At 44.1% G+C, this 12375-nt stretch overlaps 1 protein-coding gene across 1 annotated transcript; it reads left to right on the top strand.

The window, feature by feature from the left end:
* The first annotated feature begins 1869 nt into the window (after window positions 1–1869).
* Window positions 1870–11897, top strand: LOC123188778 (protein ESSENTIAL FOR POTEXVIRUS ACCUMULATION 1). Its single transcript, XM_044601022.1, has 10 exons — window positions 1870–2090; window positions 3041–3093; window positions 3274–4212; window positions 4314–4434; window positions 4520–4585; window positions 5320–5940; window positions 6057–8703; window positions 10896–11059; window positions 11140–11199; window positions 11274–11897. Exons 1-10 carry the CDS (start codon window positions 2006–2008, stop codon window positions 11621–11623), a joined length of 5106 nt encoding a protein of 1701 aa, XP_044456957.1. The 5' UTR covers window positions 1870–2005; the 3' UTR covers window positions 11624–11897.
* The last annotated feature ends 478 nt before the right edge of the window (window positions 11898–12375 follow it).

Here is a 12375-nt window from a genome sequence, read left to right as displayed (position 1 = left end):
CGCAGCTCCGCCAGTGGTGAGCACCTTGTGGACTTCGAGCTATGGAGAATTGCACATTCATGCAAAGGATTGAGTCAGAAGCAGTAGTAATGGGCGAAATCCAAAATGGCACGTACATGATCTAGCTTACCTGAGAAAACGACTTTGCGCAGTGTTGGCTTTCAAAATAAATAACATGAAGAGTAAATGTTGTGTTGTTATGAATGCATCTTCCCTCCATGCATATTAGATTGCATTTGTCTAGAACAAAAAATATAGGCAAGTGACATTTGTGTGTTTTGGGGCAAATTAAGTGTAATCATCAGGCAAAAAGTTTGTGTTTTTTCGCAGGCTACTTTGATTTGTAATAAAAAAACACAACAAGTTGTTGGTGCCATTTTTTGGGGCAAATTCAGTGCAATCAGCAAGAAAGCAAAAAAAAATCTCCTGCTTTTTGGGACAAGAACTGTTAAGCAAAGTTTAGCAAGTCTTTAGGCAAATTGTTTTTGTGATGTAGGCAAACCACATAAAGCTTTTTGCAGGCACCAGGCTAATCCCTGGGTGATCACAATGAAGTTTTTTTTTCGTCCGAATTGTACCTGAGAAGTAAGTGATAAAGCTTTTTTGCCTGGGCATGATTTTGTTTTCTCAGTGTGTAGATTGCATGAAGTCCTGGGTGGGGGAAATAGGAAAAAAAATTCAGAAGTAAGTCCTGTTGCGTGTTGTAGGCAAAATACATACTACTTCCAGGCAAGTTTTGTAGATTACCTGGGAACACATGATGAATCCTATCCCAGTAGTTAGCTATGATTGAGTATGTTGAGAAATGAGAAATTTCAGCGCTCCCTTGTAACTGCAACCCAACGGCCCCTGCAATGAAATTGTCCGGTGAATTGCGATGTGCAAAGGATGTAAACTATCTGAACATTGATTAAAGGATGTAGAGGTTGATCTATCGTTCGGTGCTTCTGAAAAAGATGTCAAAGGAGTGCAAATGATGCGAAGACTGTAGAATGTGGACGCATGTGCACCTGTTCTTAAAAGCTGTGTTGTTGCTCTCGTGTACTTGCTTTGAAGTTTGGTGTGCACCGTGTTTCAGTTTCAGTGTCAGCAAAAACACAAGAACAGCAAAGCACACATCAACCTACGCACAACTCACAAATCAAGTTGGTGCGAGCCGTCGAGCCAGCGAGGAACACAGCCCATGATGCGGCACTCGGGTAAGCCGTCGCAGGTGCAGCTGATTGACGCGGTCTGCGCGAACGACCCGAACCAGTCCAGCTTCCCGCACGGGTCCTTCAGGGTTACCTTCGCGCCATACCCGAACCCGAGACCACCGCTTCAGGGCGGCCGTTGCAAGAGGAGGCGACGGATCGGCCCTTGGTGCCGGCGGACAACACGGACGAGCCGCTGCGGGCTGACCTGAGCACCAGATCGCCCTCCAGCGTGGGCTCCGTGGCGGCCGTCCCCGATGGAGCCGCGACGGTTAGCTGACCCAAACTCCAGATCCTGGAAAGAGGGGGAGGAGACGGCGGCGCGGCTGCTCTGTATCCCTCGCCGACCGGCTTGCCGGACTCCTCTTCTCTGCCATCTCCCCCTCGACCTCCCGGGCGTCGTCGCCGGCGCTCCTCTGCTCGACGGGGAAAAGGGGATTGGGCTAGTGTTTTTTTTTCTGAGAGATAGCGAAGCAGTTTCGCTGTGTGCCCAAGCGGTTTAATTAACTCGGACGATTCGCTCCGACCGTGGCACACCTGGCGATCGTGATTGCGGATCCGACGGCGCGCAGGCCTGTGTGCTCGGGAGAACTAATCAGCACATCTGCACTTTTTAGAATTTAGGTTAATTAAATTTGTACAGAAACAGGTGCCTTAGCGCAAAAAGGCCTCCTCGGGCAAACTCGGCACCCTGCGGCTGGTTTTTTATCCGCGCCTGGAGTTGACAGTCTCCTCCCCATCGCTCGCTCCCCCTCTCCGTCCCCCAAACCTCCCAAGCGAAGCTCCTCCTAGGGTTTTCCCCGCCGCCGCCCATGGCCGCCTCCCCGGACCGTGCCAATGACGACCTCCGCCGCCGCCTCGCCGTAGACACGCCTCCACCGCCCCAGATCGCCAAAGGTTCGTTGCTCCCCCGCGACTCCTCCCTCCCACCCTCGATCTGTCGCACCAGGTCGAAACCCTAGCGCTCCCCCGTAGCTCGGGCTGCCTTGATTTGTTGCTTGTACCGTCGTTCGATCTGTTCTGACGTCACTAGGGTTCGGGTTTTTTTGGGTGGTTGCGAAATGGTATTGCCACCGTGCGTTGGGCTTCCGCAGCGTTACTGCCGTGTAGGGTCTCTGACTGAACAATTTCTGCCGTGGTGGGACGATGGTTCTAGGCATAAGGGGTGACGTCGGTATTTGGATTTGGGTGGATTGGATGCTCTGGTCTAGTTGTTAAATTTAGTTATTGCTTCGATTCGGGGAGGTGCTAGTTTTACTCATTGGATTGCCCCCTTTTTCTATAATATACTTCAATTTTTGTGGTTGAATGTAATTTGTTGGTTGTTTGACTTTGCTGTTGTGTCCTGTGTGGGTTGCAAATGTGGCTGCCCTGCCTTTGTGTGTTGGTATTCGTAGGAAAACGATGGGTGTATTCCTTTGGGCTTAGAAATGTTGTGTTCTTTGTAGCTACACATGCTGAGGGTAACATGGCGGCAGCCTCTTTTTACTGACTGTTTGCTCAATTTGTTGGCATAGCTGTGTAGTTATAAGCTGCTACCTGGTACCTTTTTTGCAATCTATGGTATTAGTGTGGATCTGTGGCAAAAATCAGTTAGTGTTCAACTAGTATATGCACAACCCTCCAGTCCAATTACTTTCATGCAAGGTATATGCTGTTTAAAATCTTTATTGTGTCTTTATCTTGTCTAACCATTGATCATTTCTTTGGTTGTCCAGTTTATGTGTCTTACAGTTTTTAGAGCATGTTTTCTGTTTTATTTTTATCAGTATAGCATGTCTCCTGTTTTATCCATTGTAGCTTTGTTTTTCACAGTGTCTTATTCATCGTAACTTTGTTTTTCACAGAGAAGCAAGGCCTGGATACTGGCATGCCCCTTTCTCCTCAGTGGCTTATGAAGGTAGGCCAAAACATGTTTACGGTTTTAGGATTAAGGGCAATAACTAAAGTTGAACAGCTGGACATCTTAACACTAGGCCTGCGTGGTGAACATGGCAGTACAATATCATCTAGATTGATAGTAGACTTTCTTAGTAGTTTGTGCACAGGATGGTGATTTATGTAATGTTGTTTGTTGCAGGAGCCCAGTTCACAGGGTTCACGCTCAGATGCTACAAAGACATCAGGTAATGGTGAAGACATGGACTCCAGTGCGAAGAAAAAGGATGTCTTCAGGGCTTCTGTGCTTGATGGTGAAACTGCGCGTCGTGACCATTGGCGTGATGATGAGCGGGAACCAAATTCAGGCCCTCGGTGGGTTCGCTGGAGGGAGACAGACAAGGAACAAGCTGATACACGCAAGGTAGAAAAATGGTCAGATGACTCGTCCAAGTTTTCTGTGGATGGCCGTCGTGCTCCACAGGAACGTTGGGGTGATTCCAGTAACAAGGAGGGCAACTATGACCAACGCCGTGAAGGCAAGTGGATTACTCGTTGGGGTTCCAATGATAAGGAGTCTGAAAATTGGCGTGATCGCTGGGGTGATTCGGGCAAGGAGGGTGATGCTTCCCGTGAAAAAGGTTTTTCACAGTTTGTTGCACATGGGAAAGATGGCAACATTCATGACAAGGATACTGAGAGAGATGATAACATTTCTCGATCATGGAAGTCTAGTCATCCTGTGGGCCGTGGCCGGGGTGATTCTTCTTATCACCCCTCACAGATATCACAAAAACCACCTTCTTTGTATGGGTATGGTAGAGGGAAACCAGACAATGAAATCACAGGTTTTTCAGGTTCTCGTGGAAAATTTACCCCTAGTTCTGGTAGCACAAATGCTGGCAGTACTGGATCTTCACGTCCATTCCATCTTGGTCTACTTTCTGACAGACCTGGTGGTGCATCAGGGGATCGCACATCATTTAGATATAGTAGGATGAAACTGCTTGACATATACAGAACAACTTCCCATGTTACTGACTTCAAGATGCCTTTTGATGTTTGTGAGGAAGGGTCTGCATTTATGCAAGAAGAAATGTTGGAGCCTTTAGCATTATTTGCTCCGACGACTGACGAAGCGGTAAAGCTAATCCTATTATTTTTCTCAGCTAGGATGATCTTACTATCATGCAATTATACTATGTATATGATCTTCATGTCTCACAGTTCTTATATTTGTAGGTCATTTTAAAAGCAATTGACAAAGGGGAAATCATAAACAGTGGTGTCCATCAGGTTTCCAAAGATGGGCCTGTTGGGAAAAGTAATTCTGATGTGGTGCCGTCAAAACAATCTAAATTAGGTTTGATGCAGTTTTCATACTTTGTTTGTGGCATAAACATCCAAATATGTTACCATTTTGTACTGAATGCCCCCCCATTGACCAGGTGGTAGAGATGATCAACCTGGAAGTGCAGATGATTTGAAGGGAGAAACAGCTGGAAGTCTCAGGGGTGCCATATCTTACTCACTGTTTCCACAGTTCTTTATGTTTATTGTGTGCTCCTTAGCTAGCGAATTTCAAGTGATTACATACAGATGATTTTGTGTTCAGTTGCATGTATAGTGGGTTTGTCATTTATGAAAGATCTAACCTTTCATAACTTGGGGAGTCTTCCAGATGTTCTCCAGCATATCTTAACTTTTCGAATATGCGTACTGCTCATGGTCTTGGTTCACAACTTAATAATCAGTCCACATGGTTTACGCATTCACATTTTGTGGAACATGCCTCTTTTCAATTTTTAGGACGGTTTTAGTCCCAGGTCTATCCATATAATAGGAGTAATTCAACATGGTATACTCAGTAGGGGTTTCTGAGATTATTTTCGAGATCTAGTACCAGATTCTCTGGATGGTGTATCCAGATATGCCTTTGTTCCTTGAAGTATTCCTTTGTTTTTCTGGCATTAAGTTTATAAGTTTATCCTCTATTCCATATTACATTATAAATTGGTTACAAAATTTGAGGCTTGCGGTTGCATGTGTTCTATGATATAGTACTCTAAGCAAACTAATTCATCGTGATGACCTCTTCATGGTATCTTATTTAGCTACTTTGAACTGCTTGCCATTTTTTGGTAGTTAACTAGTTGGTATTCTATCGTTGTCCTTTGCTGAATGCTTGCACAGCTTCTATAAATCCTTTCGGCATTTTAAAAACTCACCTCTGTTTATCTTTTGACAGGTGTTCCTGGAAATGTTGATTCGCTGCGTACAGAGACACCTAGCTATGTTGTTCCACAAAGATCTCGGTTTATTGGAGACCATAGGCTTGGCCCATCCGACTTTCCGCAGCAAATGCCCAATGTCTTTGATCAAGAAAGTAAAATAGTCGGGATGACAGGTGTTGATGAGTTGACCAGTCCTATTCAACCTTATCCTAATCCAGAAAATCTCTCTTTATACTACAAAGATCCACAAGGTCGAATTCAAGGCCCATTTTCTGGTGCTGACATCATTGGCTGGTTTGAGGCTAGTTATTTTGGTATTGATTTACTGGTTCGAGTTGCAAATGCTCCTCCTGATGCGCCTTTCTTAATGCTTGGAGATGTTATGCCTCACCTACGAGCAAAGGCAGGGCCACCTCCAGGGTTTAGCAGCACAAAATCAAGTGATATGCTAATGCCGGAGACTCCACCTACAGGGAAATTTGTCAGCTCCAGCAGCACACATAGCGGATCAGCTGGTGTCGGTATTTTTAACAGTGGGCCAAGCAGGAATGGCGGTGCTGTTGAAGCTCAGAATCGTTTTCTGGAGTCACTGATGTCTAATGGTATGCAAGGTCCTTCAGCTGCTATGACTGGAGGTATGTATACTGGCAGGAGCCCTATTCGTCTAGTTCATTCCATATATTTTCTAGTTATCTCTGCTACTTGTCATGCGTACTTTCTGGTCTGACACCATATCTCCTTTTGGAATTAGGGCTGAATGAATATAACAGCAGTAGCTTTGGCAACATTGCGATGGCCGGAGGCGAGATGGGGAATAGCATGAATTATCTTTTGGCACAGCAGAGATTGTTGGAAAGACAAAAATCTTCCCAAAATGCTGTTCCATATTGGTCTGCAGATGGTATTCCAGCAGCACAGGCACAAAACAAAGATACAGCTTCAGAAGTGTCTACTCTGCACTCTAAAGTACCCAGTTCAATGGCTGATCCATCTCGTCAAGCATCACAATCTCAAAATGTTGACTTGCTTGCTATGCTGCATTCTGCAGAGAAACCTAAAGCACCTGCGGGATTGCCACCATGGTCAAACTATCCCGAATCCCGAAATGTTAATCCTAACCTTCATGTGGATCTCACTCAAGGGCCACTTAACATGCATCAAAATCTTCAGAACTCTCAGCAAATGGCTACTGCTGTTCAACAACAGAACTTCATGCCACAGAACCAGCCACCTCTCTCTCATTTGCCATCAGAGAAGTTGCTTGCTGAGATATCTCAAGACCCACAACTCTTGCACATGTTTCAACAACAGTATCTGCTATCACAACTACAGTTGCAATCACAGCCGCCAGTGGCACCTCAACCTCAACCACAACTCTCAATGTTGGACAAGATGATATTGCTTCAGCAGCAGCAGCAGCAGCAACAGCAACAGCAGCAGCTGCAACAACGACTACAGCTTGAGCAACAGCAGTTGTTGCTGCAACAACAGCACCTAGTTTCTCACGTTGCACCTCATGGACATCCCAACCAACAGCTTGATGATCCTTATGGGTCGAAGCATACTACATTGCCAGCTGGTGATTCTATGAATCTTGGTGTTCGAAGAATTCAAGAGGTTCTTGAAGCTGATCGTATTTTGACTAACCATGGTAAACCCCAGGGATCTAGTCAAGCATTTATGAGTATGAGGGGTATGGAGGGTGTTGGAACATCACAAAGCTCTGTACCTACTGTGCCATTGCCTCATGAATTTTTTATGGGCGCACCTTCGAAAGAACGGTTTTCCCATCCTCAGAAGTTGGGAAACTCGGCAAGTGATAACACTCAACTTAGTGCAAGTATGGTCAATATGATGAAAACAGAAGTTGCAGAAAGGTATGAGGAGGCTTCTGGAAACTATCAGCAAGTTGGAATAGGTAAAGTTGAAAGTAAGCCTGCAAATATTTCAAGTTTAAGATCTACAGAGGCTAGCAGTTCAGCTCTTAGTGAAGCTAAGGGTTTTCCTGAGACACCACTGAATCAAATATCAGAGATCATGTCACCTCATAATCGTGTCCAGGAAATTACAAATACCCTTGATGCAGTTGAGCTAACTATGACAACTGATGCAAAAACTCCTGATGCACAAGAGACAAAGAAAGCTGAAAAGAAAAAGAAGCAGAAGAAGAAACAGACAGCTGTAGATGTTGGCAAAGGAGCTCCAAACACAGTTTCTCAACATCCAACACTAGAAGGTGAAGTTGATGCTTCAAATCAGGCTGTTACTAAGCATGGTTTGCCAGATGACACAGACGAACTTTTTTGGGGTTCCACTGCCAGAGTGGAAAGCTCTTCTAGAGCAGTTGGACCTCCGCTGGGCTTTGAATCATATGTGAATTTGCCCAAAAGTCTTCCTGAGGAGTATGCTATCAACAGAGCTGAATGGGAACCTAGTGCTCTATCCGAGCCTCATGCAGCGGCAAGCCAGAAAGGTTGGAAACCTACCCAAGGACCCAGGCCTAAATCACTGCTGGAAATTCAAGCCGAGGAACAACTAAGAGCACAGAGGGTAGCTGCGGACAGTGCCAAGATAACCATGCCAGCGCCTCCTGTGCCATCAGGTCCTTGGAATACCATGTCTGCATCTTCTGATCAACAATTTGGGGGTGCAGGTAAATCACTGGGTGGCCAGGAAAGTGCTGGTGACTCCAGGAACAAGAGAAGTCAGTTGCATGATTTGTTAGCGGAAGAAGTTCTGGCAAGGTCTAGTAATGCAGACAATGAGAACATAGGCAATGCTAATGATGTGTTGTTTCCTCCTCTATCACCTGCTGTTGTTCAGTCTGATGCTCCTGCTTTTGATGATGATGACTTCATTGAGGCCAAGGACTCGAAAAAGAACAAGAAAAAGGGGACAAAGTCAAAAGGATCTGCAGCCAAAGCCCCATTACCTGTTAGTTCCATTGATTCATCAGCTATGTCTATACCAGCTGAAAAGGGCAAATCTTCAAAGCAAGCGAAACAAGAGAAGGAAATACTTCCGGCTCCTCCAAGTGGTCCATCCTTTGGAGATTTTGTTCCTTGGAAGACTGACCAGACAAATTTTGCGCCTGCTCCAGCATGGTCCAATGACTCTGCGAAGGTGCACAAACCTTTGTCTTTGAGAGATATTCAGAGAGAGGAAGAAAGGAGATCAGGTGTTGTCCAGCAACAACCACCCTCACCTGCTCCAGCAAAGGTTTCGGTGAACCAACGGAATCATGGTAATGCTTCTTCTAAGCAAGCTTCCGGGTCTTCTCCATCAAAGGCAGTTGCCCCTGTCCAGATGAGTTCCAATCCTTCCAATCGTTCCAAGTCAAATGCTGAAGATGATCTATTTTGGGGCCCATCTGACCACTCCAAACAAGATAAGAAACAGTATGTTCATATGTTCTTTTGCAATGGTTTTTACGTCACTTGATTATTTTGTCAGCGCATATTATTATCAACACAGTCAGCATACTGACTTATTTTCTTCATAGTGAATAGATATAAGCGCATTAATGACTTAACTGAACTGCGGAATTGGCACCGCCGTATCCTTCGGAATTTCTATAGAGCATCTTGCAAATCTGTCTGAAGTGCTAGGACTTGCAGTAATTGTATTTACTGTTCCAAATCATTTGAAGTTCTAGCTTTGTCATAACTCCTAAAGTCAATAGAAAAATATATCGTCATCTACAACACCAAATTAGTTTCATTAGATTCGTCATAAAATATATTTTCGTATTATGTATATAAATATTTGGTGTTGTAGATATTAGCACAATTTTTGATGTACTTGGGACAAATTCAGAACATCAAATAATTTGGAACGAAGGGAGTACCTGATTTGTGAATTGCGTCATCAGCTGGTACATATTGGGTTGGTCATGTTGATTGTATCGACCTGATTTGATTTTTAAGTTGTGTCACTAGTTGGTCATATTGGTTTGGTCATGCTCTTCTCACATGCTTTGCATATCCTCTGATGATGATCGTAATGTAATTTATGATTACTACCATTTCTTCTCACATGCTTTGCATGTTTTGATACACACTGCCTGCCTAGATTGTCCCAGCCAAATTGGTCTAAAGCCGTACTCTTTCAATTTGGACTGTCAAATTGGGTTATCAGCAAACCTGTGAGCTGTAGCTATTTATAAAAAGTACTCCCTCCGTTCCCAAATATAAGTCTTTCTAGAGATTCCAACAAGTGACTACATACAAAGCAAAATGAGTGAATCTACACTCTAAAATATGTCTACATACATCCGTATGTTGTATTCCATTTGAAATGTCTAAAAAGACTTATATTTAGGAACGGAGGGAGTAGAAAACAAAGGGCCCCTTGCTTGTCTAATTTGGTCCTCTGAACCCCTCAAAGTTCATTTATTTCGTATGTGCCTGCTTTGTACTCCCTCTGTCCGGAAATACTTGTCGGAGAAATGGATGTATCTAGACGTATGTTAGTTCTAGATACATCCATTTTTATCCATTTCTGCGACAAGTAATTCCGGACGGAGGGAGTACATCACTTAAGGCTAGTAGATCTATGAGTTACTCCCTCCGTCCGAAAATACTTGTCATCAAAATGAATAAAAAGAGATGTATCTAGAACTAAAATATGTCTAGATACATCCCCTTTTGTTCATTTTGATGACAAGTATTTCCGGACGGAGGGAGTAGAAGTTAAGATCGCCATGGGCAAGCACTTATTTGCTCCGTATGTAGTCCATATTGAAATCTCTAGAAAGACTTATATTTAGGAACGGAAGGAGCAGCTGTTTTCTCCGTAAAAACCACCGGTAGGATCGACTTGGTTGTGATGGGATTAGACCATGGATGATAGCTACGAATTTCGAGGAAGAAACATTATTATTGGTTGAGTCGGATGATAGAATGGCTGCCCAGTTTGATATGGATTTGTAAGAAATGACAAAATCCATAATTGATAACCTTCAACTCTATCTATAATTACGTGATAGCTATCTATACTAGTTATATCTTTCATATGACCTGCTGATAAATAGGGCTGTTGCCTTCCACCCTGGTGCCACACCCTAGTACCAAGGTTCATGTCCCTCATCGAAAGTCTTCGTTTATTGGGAAAGAATCAATATACTTTTAATGTCGAATCGGGATTCACTAAGACAGAAATAAAGCATTGGGTCGAACTCTTCTTTGGTGTTAAGGTGGTAGCTGTGAATAGCCATCGACTACCTGGAAAAGGTAGAAGAATAGGACCTATTCTGGGCCATACAATGCATTACAGACGTATGATCATACCCTTCAACCGGGTTATTCTATTCCACTTCTAGATAGAGAAAAAAACTAAAGGAGAATACTTAATAATACGGCGAAACATTTATACAAAACACCTATCCCGAGCACACGCAAGGGAACCGTAGACAGGGACACATTATTTGATTTCTGTGACTTCCTTATAGTCCATACCACTGGTACAATGCTTGACCATTGATGGCTGGAACATCCTGTCCTATTTTTTGATCTTATTACTACAGAGTTTTGTTTCCTTTTGCACGTTACTTCTGTAAGATGCTTACATGTTGTCTTACAATGGTTAACAGGTCAGAATTCCCAAGTCTAGCAAGTCAGAGTAAAAGTTCCATGACGAAAGACCAGTCTTCAGTAAACCGTCACAAGTCTCAGGCTAGCAAGTTGCCACTTTCAACGGCTCCTAGTGCTAACCTCATTGGGAAAGGGAAGGCAGAGGCAGCAAACAAGCAGACAGGTAACATAGTTGATTTATGCTCATATTTCCTTTGTTACAGTGTGTTTTCTAACATAACAGTCTTGGCTCTTATACTGCAGAGGCAATGGACTTCCGGGATTGGTGCGACAGCGAGTGGTCCAGGCTCACTGGAACAAATGGTATAAACTCTCACTAGAGTAATTCTTGCTTAAAACTCACCAATCTTATTGTTTGTTCCACTATGCCCACCCAGATACAAGTTTCCTTGAGTTCTGCATTAAGCAGTCGACTGCTGAAGCAGAAATGCTTCTCCGGGAGAACGTTGGCTCTCTTGACCGCAACGGTCAGTTCATCGACAGGTTCCTCAACTACAAGGCTTTTCTGTCCACAGATGTGATCGAGATGGCATTCAGAGCGCCCAGCAACCGCGCTCCCCGTCTGAACCCCGCTTCTGCAGCCAAAGGAGGGCCAAGTGCCGAGGCAGAGCAGGATACAGGAGGAAAGAAAAAAGGGAAGAAAGGGAAGAAGGTGAGCGCAGCGGTTTTAGGGTTCAATGTCGTCAGCAACCGCATCATGATGGGAGAGATCCAGAACGTGGATTAGTAGGTATGCATACAACGGTGGCACCGTGCTGTACATACTTTTGGCGCTCTTGATAGATTGTTTTGACTTGTTGCGATGGCAACCGAGCTTATGCGGTGGTGATTTTCGTCTCTTTTTTCGAGAAAGTGCATCCATTGCCCAATTTTGGCTTCCTGTAACTCACCAGATTTTGTTCTCGATAGAACTTCACTGCAGATGAACATAGATCAATTTTGTTATTTCTGGCTGCGTGTTGCAATGCATGATGTTTCTACGTCAGTGCTAAAAACAGACACATAACCTTCTCTTGCATCATTATCTGTGAATTAGAGCTTTTAAGCTGTGCACCTAAAAGTCCGTGTCTTTGCATAAATCATGTGATGGCTGTTGAAAACTACTCCCTCCGTTCCGAATTACTTGTCTCAGATTTGTCTAGATACGGATGTATCTAGACTCATTTTAGTGCTAGATACATCCGTATCTAGACAAATCCAAGACAAGTAATTTGGAACGGAGGGAGTAGTAGCCAAGAAAAGTATAGAACAACATGGGATTAGCAGGTCGCTGTATTAGTTTGCTGCAGGTACTTGTTGGGTGTGCCGCCAGACACGTCCAAAGACTGGTGGAGTAGACATACCCAAGGCTGTGACGTAATCTTCCTTTCCCCTAACCAAACGCCCTCCCCCCTGAATTTCAGGGTGGGCTTCAGCCTCCACTAATGTCCAATTAAAAGCTGCCAACTCATCTCATTCGTAAGATATGTAAAATGCTTT

Source organism: Triticum aestivum, chromosome 2A (genome assembly GCF_018294505.1).
Source record: "Triticum aestivum cultivar Chinese Spring chromosome 2A, IWGSC CS RefSeq v2.1, whole genome shotgun sequence".
NCBI lineage: Eukaryota > Viridiplantae > Streptophyta > Magnoliopsida > Poales > Poaceae > Triticum > Triticum aestivum.
This window is presented reverse-complemented; position numbering and strand designations above follow the sequence as displayed.